Source organism: Quercus suber, unplaced genomic scaffold (assembly GCF_002906115.3).
Source record: "Quercus suber isolate HL8 unplaced genomic scaffold, Cork oak 2.0 scaffold_451, whole genome shotgun sequence".
Taxonomy (NCBI): domain Eukaryota; kingdom Viridiplantae; phylum Streptophyta; class Magnoliopsida; order Fagales; family Fagaceae; genus Quercus; species Quercus suber.
The window spans coordinates 441,402-457,271 of NW_027069902.1; the positions used below are offsets into that span (position 1 = coordinate 441,402).

General features: G+C 33.8%; 2 protein-coding genes across 3 annotated transcripts; one reads left to right on the forward strand and one right to left on the reverse strand.

Annotated features, from left to right (window-relative positions):
* The first annotated feature begins 6,218 nt into the window (after window positions 1–6,218).
* Window positions 6,219–7,193, forward strand: LOC111984862 (protein EXORDIUM-like 2). The gene has a single exon (XM_024016481.2). The coding sequence runs from the start codon at window positions 6,219–6,221 to the stop codon at window positions 7,191–7,193; it is 975 nt and encodes a 324-aa protein (XP_023872249.1).
* A 1,361-nt stretch (window positions 7,194–8,554) lies between these two features.
* LOC111984861 (fumarate hydratase 1, mitochondrial) lies at window positions 8,555–15,269 on the reverse strand. Of its 2 annotated transcripts, XM_065762314.1 has the most exons (17): window positions 15,158–15,269; window positions 14,617–15,027; window positions 13,925–14,074; window positions 13,262–13,372; window positions 13,015–13,098; window positions 11,696–11,794; window positions 11,559–11,609; window positions 11,413–11,462; window positions 11,050–11,131; window positions 10,796–10,890; window positions 10,651–10,717; window positions 10,505–10,555; window positions 10,206–10,301; window positions 9,700–9,798; window positions 9,560–9,589; window positions 9,397–9,462; window positions 8,555–9,084 (listed from the first exon to the last, which is right to left on the reverse strand). In XM_065762314.1, exons 2-17 carry the CDS (start codon window positions 14,992–14,994, stop codon window positions 8,998–9,000), a joined length of 1,596 nt encoding a protein of 531 aa, XP_065618386.1. In that variant the 5' UTR covers window positions 14,995–15,027; window positions 15,158–15,269; the 3' UTR covers window positions 8,555–8,997. The 2 variants fall into 2 exon arrangements, with proteins under 2 accessions (XP_065618386.1, XP_065618385.1); XM_065762313.1 differs by having other exon boundaries at window positions 14,617–15,269.
* Between the last annotated feature and the right edge of the window lie 601 nt (window positions 15,270–15,870).

A 15,870-nucleotide genomic window follows, 5' to 3' on the forward strand; every position in this document is an offset into this window, starting at 1 on the left:
TGCATGGTGGAAGACTTGACAACTCATCTCCATCAACAAAGTAAAGTAGACAAATACAACACTTTTTCATGTAATAGGGAACATGAGATGCATCATGAAACAAAATCATAGGGATCCCCTTAGGAATGGGAGGAGGGTCAATTGAATATCCAATCCTAATAAGTCGATACCGGTATGCCACATAGACCATCAACGTGATGAGTGCAAAAACACAAGCCATAACAACTAATGTAGTATTTTAATAATAACACCAAACGCTAAGTATCCTAGGCTTAAACTTAGAAGGATGCAAAATAACGACATCATTCATGTCAAAATCACTACAAAAAAAAAATACTAATTTCGTTTCACATTGTTGCAATAAAGTCTGAAAGGCTTGGTCATGGAGGGCTTTTGGGACCGAATCACCCAATTCCTCAAGCTCTATCATAACAAAAAAATTTGTTGCAATAAGTTATCATAGCAAAAAAATTTGTTACAATAAGGTATTACAACAAAAAAATTTGTTGCAATGATTATTGCAACAAAAAATCAATAAATTTTCTTGCAACATGACAGAAAAAGCATACAAAACACATGACAAAATCTAAAATTAGGGTTATGTAACCAACAATAGGATGGTAAGGTTTTTAACTATGTATCAAACATAACTAATAAACCATAGTTAACTTATGCTACTATACAGGAGAATGTAACACACCCCAAAAAAAAAAAAAAACAACTAAGAAGCATCCTTGCCCCATCATTTGGAAGTCCACTCAATCGTCTCCAAACGAAATGACACCTCGACAATAGGAGCATGTAGAGGTTGGAGCCAAGTATTTTTTGAAATTATCCGTGTATAAACTATCAAGTACTACTTTATTTACAATTTTAAATGAGGTGACAACAAGGACGGACCTAAGGGGGGGCCAAGAGCGCTCCCCCCCCCCCCCCCCCCAAAAAAAAATCTTTTTAATAGTTATATATATATATATATATATTTTTAGAGTTGTGCCTCACTCTTCCAAAAACTTAAACTCTCTCCCTTTTAATTACTCTCGCCCAACTAACAACCACCAAACTAAAAAACTTAACAAAAACAAAATTTTAAAATAAAAAAAATCACAATTAACCCAATATTAGAGTACTAGCATTAGATGTTCTAAATGGTAAATATTTAGTATTTAAAACACCAAATACTAAAAACACTATTGTATGAGACATTTCAAATGCTATGTAGCAAAAGTAAGTTTTGGTTTGTGAAAATAATATTTTTTTTGCAACTGTTGATGCTCTTAAGAAACAATATTATTTTGTGTTTTTTGTCTTTGTTGGTAAATGATTGCATCTAATGTATTAAGAAACAATGATTTTGTGTATTGATCTTGGTTGATATATAGTTTGTTAGTACTATATGGATATCTATTTGGATTTTTTTTTTCTTATACTTCGGCTCCCCCAGCTTAAAATTGTAGGTCCGCCCCTGGGTGATAATAAATACATTTTTAAATTTGTAATTAAAATTTTAAATAAAGTGACAATAAATACCTCTTTACATTTGTAATATTTAATGTAAACTATAAAATTTATTTATTATAAAGGGAGATGATCCTTTTCTGCAATAATAGAGATTGCAAACACTCTCCTAGCAAGTTAAGTAGGGCCATAAATGAATAAATTGTTCATCTTGATAAAAAGGGTCATTCATATTTGTTTGCTTATAAATAAGCAAAGTCTGAACCTTAGTTTTAAGCTTATTTAATAAACAAGCCGAGCTCAAGTAAAAAAAAAAAATTATTTATAAACAAGCACATGAATATTAGGACTTGATACAAAGCAAGCTAAGCATAAACTTGTTTGTATGGTTTGGAAGAATGATCCCAACTCCCAATTAATTAAAGTCTTAGTAAAATCATAGGCTTGATAATGAACTTATGCTAGATCCTAAGCTCAAAAGCTTGATATTGAGCTCGAGTTTAGATGGACTAATTAATCAAGTAGAGCTAAGTCGAGTTCAAGCTTTTAGACTTTTTAACTAGTTCGACCTTGAACTTAAACATTATTTGTAAGCTTGGTTTGAGCTTGGCCTAAGTTTTAATATTTTACTTTTGCTATTGAGTTGAGCTTAAACATTCATTACTCAATAAAACTTGGCTCGTTTACGACCCTAGAGTTAAGTCATAACCCAAACCTTAACCCAAAGGTTTGAACTCAAGAATTACCCCATCAATAAGTCTAGAATTAAAAAAAAAAAAAAAAAAAGACAATTATTGAGGTGGCAAGTTATTATTGGTAAGTAAAAGGGTAATGTTATTGGTAGGTGAAGATAAAAATTAATAAAAACTTGTCAATTAAGTTGTTGTGCATATATATCATTACTATTATCAAATACTAAAACCCAACCATGGAGGGGTAACCCAATAAAATAAAATAAAACAATAAACCTAATGTCATAATAATTTTCAGTAATAAGTATTTCATAAAGATCAGAATGACAAATTAAAAATGAGATAATAAAATGACGTTAATGGTAAACCCAAACATCTCTAAAAGTTGGGTAACATCACGGACACTTGGAACTCTACCAAACTAGCTTTTCCAACAATTTCTAGTTTCTGACAAGTCGAGCTAAAGAGAGTCCTAGCCAAAAGATGTCCTAGCCTTTTCAGTCACTGATTGATCCCTAACTAGCAAAATGTGATACCTCTGACCACCAATAATCAAACAGATGTCAAGTCATAACTAATGCCAGTGACAAAATTATTGTCAGAAAGTGATAGAGGTACAGTCATCCTCATATATATCTGCAGGACTATGAAAGGAAATTCTCATCATGTCGGCCAATCGAAATCAATTTTGAAAGCTAAACACCAGCGGTTGGTGCAGTGTCATCACAGCCCTCATATATGGATAAGTTAAAAAGACTCTTGCTTAAACAGCTGCGTTTGTGGTGGAATGTGAGTGTTTGAATAAACAAGCACAGTTGTTACAAGTCCTTTCCACACAATATATGCAACAACTAATCAGGTTCCTAGAACCTATACTTGATGTTGAACTTAATCAATTTGCTTGATAATCATGGGCTATAAGCCTATAACTGTAGTTATCCCATGCATTAATAATTTGGAGCCCACACAATTCGGCGAGTTCAATAATCATTTCACACAGCATGGTGGCATCAATACAATCAAATGATTTTCAATCATCATGCAGATGGGGTTGGTATTGATCAATTTCACGCAGATAAACTTCACGATTTAGGCAGCAAATAGATTGAACGCTCCAAACTGGCCAAATACTTGTTTGAGCACCAACCAGTTTTTAGTCACTCTAGGTGATTAGAAACCACTCAAGGAAAGATAATTTGACTTCGCGAGAAAGGAAATAAGTTCGGTACAACCTGACTTAATAGGACTTCTATATGAAATGCACAAGTTCACGATGAGAACAAGGAAAAGTATTTTTATTATCAAGCCTAAATTACAACGCCTATATTACAAAGCCTGACGACACACTTTCAAGCATTAAGCTATAATCCTACTTGATAAATCTGATACAAAGAGAGAGTCAATTCGCTAGGTTTTGGTGTTTGCATGTGAGCCTTGTGTGAGAACATTTCTCTCTATTTAGTACCATGCCATTATATATAAATCCCAAAAAAATTATATATATATATATATTAATAGGTAAAACTAAAAGAAAGTTCAATTATAATTTTAAATAAGCAAGACTTAGGTACAGTGCTTATGTCCTGTTCCTTAGGTTTTTTTCTTAAGATTCTATCATGTGGATTTTTTATCAAGAGAAGGAAGTGTAGTTTTTAATTAAGTAGTCACATGGCTAAATCTTTAAAAGAGAACTTAAGGAACAACACCTAAAGTACTATACCTAAATTTTGTCCATTTAAAATTATAATTCAATTTTGCGCTATGCGTCTAAATTTATGTGGAGTTATACTATAATTATTCACTTAAGTTTTTTAATATTTGTGCCAAGTGAGTTAATAGTGTAAAATACTAAAAAATCACATTTACTAAAAAAAAAAAAAAACTAATCACATAAATTCAATAAAAAACATCATACAACAAAGATCATCTCACATTCTATCTTATTAAAAATAAGAAGAAAATAAAAATCATAAGTAGTATTAAATTTGGGTTAGAATTTTAATATATGATTAATTATGTTTACTTAAAAAAAAAAAAAAAACTTGACTAATTATATATATTTTTATGATAAAAATTGTGTTTAATTTTAAATGTATCTATATGTATGCATTTGTTATATGCTTTTATTTATTTATTAATAATTTGACTAATTATTTATATTTTTATAATAAAATTTGTGTTTAATTTTAAATGCATCCATGCGTATGCATGTGTTACATACTAATATTGTAACGATCCAAGGAAAAGCGCTAGACACACCTGCGTTATACTTCAAAAAGACTAGTCACAATTGAGACTCCTTGTAGTTGTTAATAAAGTCCAGATCTACCCAGTAAATACCTGACATGGGACTCATCACATACCTACACACATTACACAATCAATCAAATTAAGGCATCACAATCTTTTATGTAACGACCCAAGAAAAAGCGCTAGTCACATCTGCGCTATACCTCAAAAAGACTAGTCACAATTAACGCTCCTTGCGGTTGTTAATAAAGCCTAGTTCAACCCAGTAAATACCCAATGTAGGACTTATCACACACCCATACACATCACACAATCAATCAAATTGGAGCATCACAATCTCCCCCACTTAAATCCCTAACGTTCTTGTTAGGGCCCACTTTGTAGAGTAATGTCTTCAAGCCACACGGAGTTACCAGGCCAGCTCTGATACCATATTGTAACAACCTAAAGAAAAACGCTAACTATATCTGCGCTATACCTCAAAAGGATTAGTAACAATTGAGACTCCTTGTAATTGTTAATAAAGTCCAGATCTACTCAGTGAATACTCAACGTGGAACTCATCACATACCCACACACATCATACAATCAATCAAATTGGGGTATCACAATCTTCCCTACTTAAATCCCTAACGTCCTCGTTAGAGCCCACTTTATGGAGTAGTGTCTTTGAGCCCACACGAGATTACCGGGACTCTGATACCATATGTAACAACCCAAGAAAAAGCACTAGCCACATCTACGCTATACCTAAAAAGGACTAGTCACAATTGAGGCTCCTTACAATTGTTAATAAAATCCAGTTAAACTCAGTAAATACCTGATGTAAAACTCATCACCCACACACATCACACAATCAATCAAATTAGGGCATCACAAATATAACTAAATACTTTGGTACATTTGGCGTTGACACATGCACTGTTACTTAATTAAATATTTGGCCTAACAATATTAAGCCAAAGTAGACCAACCCAAATGTTCATATTGCATTCAGAAGAAATAACCCCGCTACAATTATACTGCATTAGAGTCCGAGAAAGTTGTATAGAATCATCAATCATACACTAGGGTTGAAGTGATGTCCTAACTCCTCTTATGACAAATTAGCAGCCTATTATTGAGCATAATTGAAACTAGCATTTGAAAAATCTTTGTACAATCAGATTTATATATAACATACTGTTTCTAATCTTCAAACAACCGCTAAACTTTAAAATTGATATTCAACAGTACTAAAGAACAGTTTGGAGAAACATAATAATTGCTGTGCCCTGTATCAACTACCTACTAAGGCCAATAGCAGATTGACAATAGTGTGATTAAAAGATTATAGATGGAATTATTTGTCCCATTTAATAATTTTGATTTGAAAGGTTGTGATTAGTAGGCAAATAAATTAATTAACTAATTTATGTGAAAGTAGGAATAAGCCTGTTCAGTCTCTTAAATTTGGTAGCAAAAAACTGGAATGTGTATTAGTTACTAGAAAAAACTAATATGTTCCTCTTATTTTACTTGAAATAAAGAGAGTTCATTTTACGGTTAAAATTTTACATTTTTTGTATTCAAAATATGACATGACACAAAACAACAATTGAATTTATAGTAAGTATGAAATGTATCTATTTTAAATGAAAATAATATTTTACACGGGATCATATCATCATAGTCCTATAAGTTTATAACAATAACGCATTATTGAACTCATAATTTGGTAACTGGAGAAGTAGGACCTAGTTCCATCTATAAAATGGACCCTTTTTAGGCTTATTGCAATCATACTCATCATCATTTCAAACATCTTAAACTAAAAGAATGGTCACCATGTTTTTGAAGTCTATGCTCTTCCCCCTCATTTTTGCTTTGGCTTTAGCTCCAAGGTCACAAGGAGTGAGCCAAAGCCAAACCCAACCTTCTTTATCCACCACGTTCAATGAAATCAAGTACCATGGAGGCCCCCTCTTGACCAAACCAAATAGCATCAACATCTACCTCATATGGTATGGTGCCTTCTCTCGAAACGACAGAAGCTCCACAACCGATTTCTTTGCTTCTTTTAATCCTTCTAAGGGTCTAGTACCCCATCAAGAACCCACCGTGGCAACATGGTGGAAAACAATCCAGACATACAAGGACAAGTCCGGGAACTCAGTTTCCAGCACTGTTAAACTTGTTAAACAAATTGGTGACATATATTCTTTAGGTAAGAATATTAAGCGTGCCCAAATAGCAAACTATGTCAAACACAAGATAGAGACCAAAGTATTACCATTTGACTCTAATGGAATATACTTGGTTTTGACTTCTAGAGATGTGATTGTAGAACGATTTTGCATGGGATCATGTGGTTTTCATGATAACATAGTGGTGTCTACAAAGCGTACTAGGTTAGTTTATGCACATATAGGAGACCCTCTGGTGCAGTGCCCTGGATTATGTGCATGGCCTTATTCACTTCCAGCTTATGGTCCACCAGGCCAGCAAGCCCTTGTTGCACCAAATGGTGTTGGGGCTGATGGCATGGTCATGAACATTGCAACAATTATTGCAGGAGCTACAACTAATCCTTTCAAGAATGGGTATTTTCAAGGTGACCCCTTGGCTCCATTGGAGGCTGTCACAGCATGTCCGGGGATATTTGGTGAAGGAGCTTATTCAGGGTATCCTGGAAATTTGATGGTGGATAAAGTCAGCAAGGCAAGTTATAATGCGTATGGTGCTAATGGAAGGAAATTCCTCCTTCCAGCTATATGGGAGCTGACAAGCTCAAAGTGCAAGGTCATCCACTAAGGGGCATGAATCAATTTTTACATACAAAGGCATTGCTATAAGCAGGGCTTGATAGACAAAAGTGGATATTTAACTTTAATTTTCAGTTTTCTGTTCGGTTAATCATATTTCAAGTCTAAATATTTGTGTGCTATATATTAGTTATATGTGCAAACAATGCAAAGTTAAAAAAACAATAAATAATAAAGTGATGCCACATCATGTGTTTGTGTTTGGGGAATAGTTGATTGCTAGGCTACAATTACATTTCTGTTGGCTACAAACCAAACATTGAACAGAATCTCTAGCTCACCAAATTTCTCTTTTTTTATTAACTTCACCACCTTCACCCAATTAATTGCTTGGAATCATGGAATACATGAAAACATATATGTTTTCGCCAAGAATTAAACTCAATTAACACTTCTTAATTTTTCTAAGAGATGCAATCAATGGACCGACCAACAAACCATCGACATAACTGAATGCTATTTTTACTTTTATAATTTTTTTGCTATCTTTACTTCTCATTCGTCTTGAATTATTTAATGAGTTTATGATAGGTACTAGATAGTACTTTTAAGATAGTACTCAGCATCAGCATTAGAAAAAACAAAGAAACAAAGACAGTACTTTAGAATAATTCCAGAGCACACACAAAATAATCCCAATTTAAGTCTTAACACAATACCATAAATTCTATTGGTTTCTTAGATACAATCATGGTTGTCAAAATTCTGATCTGGATCTTATGATCTTACGATCTCACCTGCCCAAAACGATTCAGATCTTTCAAGGATCTTTGCGATCGTTCAGGATCGGAAAGATCATACGATTCTGATGATTTCAAACAATCTTGGTTTCTTGTAAATTGATATAGAGGTGTATTGTAAACCCAAAGACTCAGTTAAACCCAAATAAAAAATAACATCCTAATAGAGTATCACATTTTGAGGCTTTTTACCTCTTTAAATGATGTTTACAAATTGATATAGTGGTGTATGATAATTACATTAAATGGATGCAAATTTATGTGATTATTTAACATACCAAGTTTTTTTTTTTTTTTTTTTTTTTTAAATAATGTAAGATCTTAGAAATGGATATAATGATGTATTAAATTTATGTGATTATTTAACATACCAATTTTTTTTTTTTTTTTTTTTTTTTAAATAATGTAAGATCTTAGAAATGGATATAATGATGTATTGTAATTACATTAAATGGATGCAAATTTGTGTGATTATTTAATATACTAAATTTTTTTTTCTTCAAATAATATAAGATCTTACGAATCACGATCCGATCCTATGATTAATGATAACAAATACTGAATATATATAAAAAGAAATCTGCAAATAAGTAAAAACTCACAGACCAAATGCGTGAAGAATGAATGATTCAGATCAAGTCTTGTGTTTGACACAATCTCCTTAAAGCAGATTTTGCCCCTCACACAATCACTGTGGTGCTTTGAGATTCACCCACCTCTCAAGATCCTACGTAGGATCCCGATTTTGATAACCTTGGATACAATCACTACAAAATGGGGGAGGCTCTCCACTCATTTTCCCAATCAACTGCTGTTGTCACCCTGCCAAAGACCCAAGCCAGCCATGGAGAAAACCTCAAGAATATTGTTTTTGTAAGTTGAAAAAAATAAATCTACCGAGTTTCTTCTTCTTTTATTTGTTTATTTGGGTTGCTGAAGATCAGATTTCTAATTCCTATTCAAACTGATTGGGAGAAATAATGCACAAAATGAAGTATCAGGCAATTAATGCTGAAATCAAATTTCAGGAGCTTCAAGATCTTGATAATCTCATCAATCAGATGGGCCAATCATTTTCTCTGGCACCACAAGAGTATCAAATTCTTCACTGGTTAACACTCCTAGGTTCAATGCAGCTTCCTGCAGAGTTAAGTATTGGTTAGATTAGATGATTCAGCAATCCAAAGTTTCAAGAAAACACACTGAAGAGAGCATTAAACACGCCACTGTAAACATGATTGTCTCCCAAAAGTCAAACCCATCATTCCAACCAAACACAAGCTGAGAGATGCATAAGTCCAACAAGAGGATATTATATATTATTACAGCAGTTGCTTTTAGCATCCTTAGCCATCTACTCAGGAACTAATAATAAGTCATTCCAATAGATTAAATGAATGTCACAAGAGACCAAACATATTGAATTGCATTGACAAGAAAAAGGAATCATACCTTCAGAGTACTTCCTTCCTTGTGTGCTTTTTTGGCAACCGCAGCAGCATTGTCATAACCAATTTTCTGGAATAAAATCAACAACAAAAGTTATAACAAAAGCACGGGAAACTATAAGGAAAATGTACACATGAAAACAAGTGAAACACAAGTGGAAACTTACAGGGTTCAAAGATGTGACAAGCATCAGTGACTGCAACACCATGCAAAATGCCACATAGCAACAACAGATGATAGATTAGCCTGAAATCTAAAACATAGAAGAATATAAAGATTTATATTTTGTACCCAGTATCAACTCACCTCATGCAGCAATTTAGAAATTCTTTCCCTATTAGCTTGAATTCCTCTCACACAGTTCTTTTCAAAGGAGGCAGATGCATCTCCAAGCAGTCTCACAGACTGTCAGGAATCAAAAACACTAGTTGAATTAGAAGACATAAACACTAGTGGAGCAAGATTGTAAAGTGTGCGTTTCTTGGCGAGCAGGGCATTAAATTTTGCATGAAGATATCAAGAGATTATGAAATTTCAAATGGCATCCTAATAAACTATTCTAGACAGGTCCACAGGACCACCACATTATACTTTTTTATTATAGGACTTTACAAACTCCCAGATAGCTCTTTTCAACTTATGGTTTGAAAATTACAAAAGCATAACAGCCATGCTTGCTAACTTCTAGCCCAAATCACTGCCAGATAGAATAAGATGTATCCTACCCAATCATGGCCAATTGATGTTGAATAATGGATGCACTTGGGCACCTCCAATAAGTATAATTACAATAATGCGACAATAGAACATACGTGTAGGAGACCACTGGCAATCAATGGTTTGTACACATTAAGTTCGAAGTGACCGTTGGAACCACCTATTGTGATGGCCACATGGTTTCCCATAACCTGAAAGATGTTAAAAATAAATAAATATCAAGAAAGGTCTTTAAATGATACTTAAAAATGAAAACCAATCATTATAGAAGTACACTGCAAGATTGAATTATCTACGATACAAGAACTTAGAAAGTCTGATTTCTACGCATCTTACTAGTTACGACTTGCAAATAAGTCCCCAATTTAACCAAAATTCAAGACACTAAACTTACCTGAGCACAGACCATAGTGAGAGCTTCACACTGAGTAGGATTGACCTTTCCCTGAAACAGAATAGATTCAGTTAAGTGACAAAATTTGGGTTTTTAGTTAAAAATAAATAAATTAGAAGAATTGTGGAATAAGATGGGGGCTTTACGGGCATAATACTGCTGCCTGGCTCATTTTCAGGAAGAATGAGTTCACCAAGGCCACAACGTGGACCACTGTACAAGAGAAACACAGGGAGAACCTTAAAGAGCGAACTATAAATAAAAAATGCAAGTCACACTAGGCATACAAACCTTCCTAATAAACGTATGTCATTTGCAATTTTCATCAGAGAAGCAGCAATTGTGTTAAGGGCTCCACTGGTTTCAACAAAAGCATCATGTGCAGCCTGCCAAAAATGAAACATATGAGCATACAGCCCTACTTGGTCTCAAGTAGGACAAGATGAAAAGCACGAATTGCTCATATAGTAAAACATCCACCCTTACAACACAAAAGGGATAGAAAATGAACAGATAAAAGCGGAGTTACAGGATCGGAAGCTAACCAAAGCTTCAAACTTGTTTTCTGCAGTAACAAATGGTAAGTTTGTTTCCTCAGCTACTGCTGCAGCTATCTTCACATCAAACCTAAATTATAGAAGAAAACTACTGTCATAGTAAACATGAACAGAAAAACAGAAGCAGAAAAGCATTCTTTCTGAATAATATTTAGAGGAAAGAATACAGAATTCATGTTCATTATTGCCAAATCCATGAAATGATTTACAGTTTTATCAGAATAATTTTCTGAAACAAATAAAGATAAAACAAGTCCATCCTGTGCAATAAAGATACTTGTATTTAGAGCAATACACGTCACAAAATACCAAAAGAAGTAAAATTGCTTCAACCTTAAAGCAATAACATACCCTTTCTTTGTGTTCAATCCAGTGCCTACAGCAGTACCACCCTGTGCAAGCTGCTCAAATAAAGTCTCCAATCAGTCAGAACTAATAGGAGAGAACAAAAGAAAAAAAAAAAAAATTAAAGATTTAACACTTTATGAGTTTATAACCTGATACATCCGAGGTAGAGTACAGAAGACACGGTCAATTCCATATTTTACCTGCACAAAAAGCTCAAAGCAATCAGAAGTCCATCCCAACAAACATTAAGCTCGGTCTATCCTTCCTACCAAATATGTTATCTTACTTGTGTAGAATAGCCACTAAACTCTTGCCCAAGAGTCAAAGGTGTAGCATCTTGAGTGTGAGTGCGTCCGATTTTTACAATATCTTTGAATTCAACGGACTGGTAGAAACAAAATAAGCATTAGAGGCATTATGGTAGTACAGCTAAAGCAGTACACAATGCTAATAATGGATGCATAAATAATAACAGCATGTACATAGCAACGTTGTGTGGGAGACACTAAGGAGATTTTTATTTTAATTAGTATTATTTACTTTTTCAAGTAAGTTGTATTTTTTTTTTTTTAAGGTCCTAGCAGTTTATTAAGCTATTAGTATTTTAAAATTTGTAAGCAAGGTTATTTTTGTAATAAGGCAACTAGGGTTTCCTATGCCAAATAGAATTAGGGATTAGTTTTCCTATATAAGCAAACTATTGTACTCCTTTTGGAGATGATTTTGATGGAAGAAAGTTTCGTTTGGTTTTTGGTTTGGTGCCAATTCCAGTCAAACCTAGATTCTGACTCCTAGTGGTTTTCTTCTGCTTGGTGTTGACTCCAAGCAAGCCTAGTTGCTAACTCCTAGGTCATATCCTTTTATATTCTAGTCTTTTAATTTCATTGTTCTCCTGAGTCAGGGGTTGGGGGGGGGGGGGTACATTTTAATGTTACAGTGTCACGATTTTAATTTCATTGTTCTCCTGAGTCAGGGGTTGGGGGGGGGGGGGTACATTTTAATGTTACAGTGTCACGACAAAAGAAGAATATAGTAACCAAAAGCCATCATCTAGTCAACAAGAGCACTACACATCAAGTGCAGCAATAGAAGCTAAAAGCACAGATAGTTGAAAACACATTAAAAGCATGTCAGAAAAGTTCAAAACTGTACTGAACTTGTTATACTTTTTACTGAATACTTAGTCACACATGCAAATGCACATAAATTACTTGATAATTCATAAATGCAAAATTAAGGTAAATCATGAGAGAGAGAGAGAGAGAGTCAGTGAATACTTTTATGCATAGAAAATAAACAAGAGAGAAGGCATCTTTTGAACTTCAATAGTTATAAAGTTAGGATATGTATGTCTCTCCAAGATGGTTAATCAGGCCACCTAGTGTAGCCAAGTTCACTTCATAAAAGCAACAATAGAATGAATCTAATACAAAGTCAAACCACATGACTCAAAGGGCTGAATCCAAGTGTACAACTCAAAGTTAAAAAGGATATCCAAATATGAAACATCCAACACAGTGTATAAGATATGGAGCAGCAACAACTGTCTAATATGGCCATCATGTTTCAATCTGCTGTTTAAAAAGGATGAAATAATCATCAAACCTTTGAATTTAGTGAGGTATGCAAATATTTCAAATTTGGTATCAATCTTGAATTTATTTCCATTGCAGCTGCAATATGCATTACCTGGATACAAGAAAACCGCATTACTTAACAAAAGACAGCAAGAAACCAGTTGGTTGGACAAGAACAAATAAAAACAGAAGGGAGGAGTGATTCCTTCCAAGTGGTGAACGAGTTAAAAATAAAATCAATTAAGCTTGGTCATAAAAGAATACAAAATACTTACAGTGGGGAAGGTGTCATTAGAAGATTGTGATCTGTTCACATGGTCATTAGGGTGCACAACCTTTTCACCACGCTTATGGCCAAGGATCTCTGCTGCTCTATTTGCGATGACCTGGAATATTACATGATTACAACACAATTTTTTTTAGAAGCAAAAAATCATGTTGAAGACCAAACACAAGAAGTCAGAAATTCTAGACCACCCAAACACTGGTAAAATCCACACTGTGCATAGTTTGCTAAAGGTGTATGCTTAATAGAAGAATAACTATATGCTTCAAGGATAAACCACACCACATTTGTCACATCCATGATGATATGATATGAGGACTTACAAGGAAGCTTTGAATTGTGTGTGCGCACATATTCATTGGTCTAGAAAATCTCCTGCATGGAATATCTTGTGCACTATCAAATGCACCTTCACATTTATTTTTGACAGGAACAATCAACATGAAAGTTAACCGATGCATCTCTCTCTCTCTCTCTCTCTCTCTCTCACATTTGCTCACTGTTACTCAATGAATATTACCATCATAACCCAATGACAATTACTTTCTGGACAAACGTGCTTAATCAAATTATGAAAGCAATTTAAATAGGGTGCCTACAGCATACATACTGAAGGTACAAAAACCAATAAACTACAAAAACCAGCACCAACCTCATTGGCATTCATGTTGCTTTGGGTTCCACTTCCAGTTTGCCATACAACAAGTGGGAAATGATCGTTTAGCTTTCCCTCTGCTACTTCTTGGGCAGCTTGCATTATCGCTTTTGCTATCATTGGGTCAAGACCATACTCCATATTCACCTGGAACATAACTTGTTAGGTACATCTTAACAAAACCCCCTACGCTCAAAAACCACTGAAAATATACACTAAAGAACATTCTTTCTTGCAAATGTTTACATTTAACATAATGTTAAACCAACCAAAACTATTAGCTACACTAAAAAATGCAATCTTTGCACTATAAATTCAAAATAATAAATTAAACAAAAATGAAAGAGACCCAATTGAACGAAACTCAAAATGTAAGTTCAGGAATCAATTTTCAATTACTTAACAAAGAAATGGCAGTGAAAAAAAAAAAAAAAAAACTCCTATGCAAAAACCATTGAAAACATATACCAATGAACATACTTTCTCGCAAATGTGTACATTTAACATAATGTTAAACCAACCAAAACTATTAGCTACACTTAAAAAAATGCAATCTTTGCACTATAAATTCGACTAAACAACAAAATGAAAAAGACCCAATTGAACAAAATCAAAATGTAAGTTCAGGAATCAATTTTCAATTACTTAACAAAGAAATGGCAGTAAATTAAAAAATAAAAATAAAAAACCTTGGCAGCGCATCTCTTAAGAATACCAAAGGCACGAATAATTGGTTCAGGCATTCTTTCACGGTCGCCACCAATATCAAAGTTCTGCAACGATCTTTGAGTCTGTGCCCCCACAACCTGAAAAAACCAAACTTTCACGATTAAGAAAAAGACCCAGAAAAAGAAGAGAAGGGAAGTAATTGTTTTGCTTCCAAAACCAGTAAAAGCAGTTTGAGAGACGAACTTGTCAGAGGGAACGAGGATTGGGCCAAAAGTGTCACGCTCCTCTCGAAAGGAGGTGGGCAAAGGTTTCAAAACAGTAGTAGTAAAGTAACGCAGAGCACCGATCGCTGATCCACCAGAGATTGAGAGTCGGCGCGACACCGCGTACATCGCCATTTCTGAGGAGGGTTGTTGTTGCTCGACTTGGTCCTGAGAGACGACAATTCAAAGAGATGAGGAGAAAAGGCAGAGAAGCTAGCTCAGCTTCGTTCTGTCGAGGAACAGAGATATGGTATAGAAATGAAAGCTAGTTTGGTCTGGAATCGAATTGAATCATTACTATTGACTCTTATGGGCGGCGCGCGGCACGTGACGCCGGAGTAATGGGACTCTCTTGGACTTGGACTGTATTGGGACCCTGTTTAACCCTTTTTGGACAAAATTTGGTTACAGTTTCTTAGATTTAGAACACTGACTAGATCAATATATATATCACAAATAATATTGAATTCAACCTCCCATAAAAAATAAAAATAAATTTTTTTAAAAAATTATGAAGTTTTACACTATGTAATAAAAAATTGACATATAAAAAATTAAATACATCATACCACACATAGTAACATTTTAATAAATTCATAGTTAAACTAGTCGTTAACCCGTGCTATGTACGGGACCCTACCTATTTATGAGATAAAATCAAATAATTTTATAAAATCTTAAATTGATTAAGAAACTATACTATTGCATGATTTGCTTTTGTATGATTTCAATATCTGTTACAATTGGATGAAGAAGCCAATGCTTGAACGTGCAATGACTTACAAAAAAATTTGTCAAACAATTTCAGATACTGCAAAAAAAAATAACTCAAAAATTTAGATATTAAAACTTCTGAAAGACAAAAAAAAAATTAAAGAATCAGATGATTCACTACTTATAAATTATTGAAAGAAAACAAAATATATATAACTAAATAATAGAGAAATATAAAAGAAATATGAGTTACATTCAAAAGAATAATTTCAATTATTGCAAGTTTTTTTATCTTGT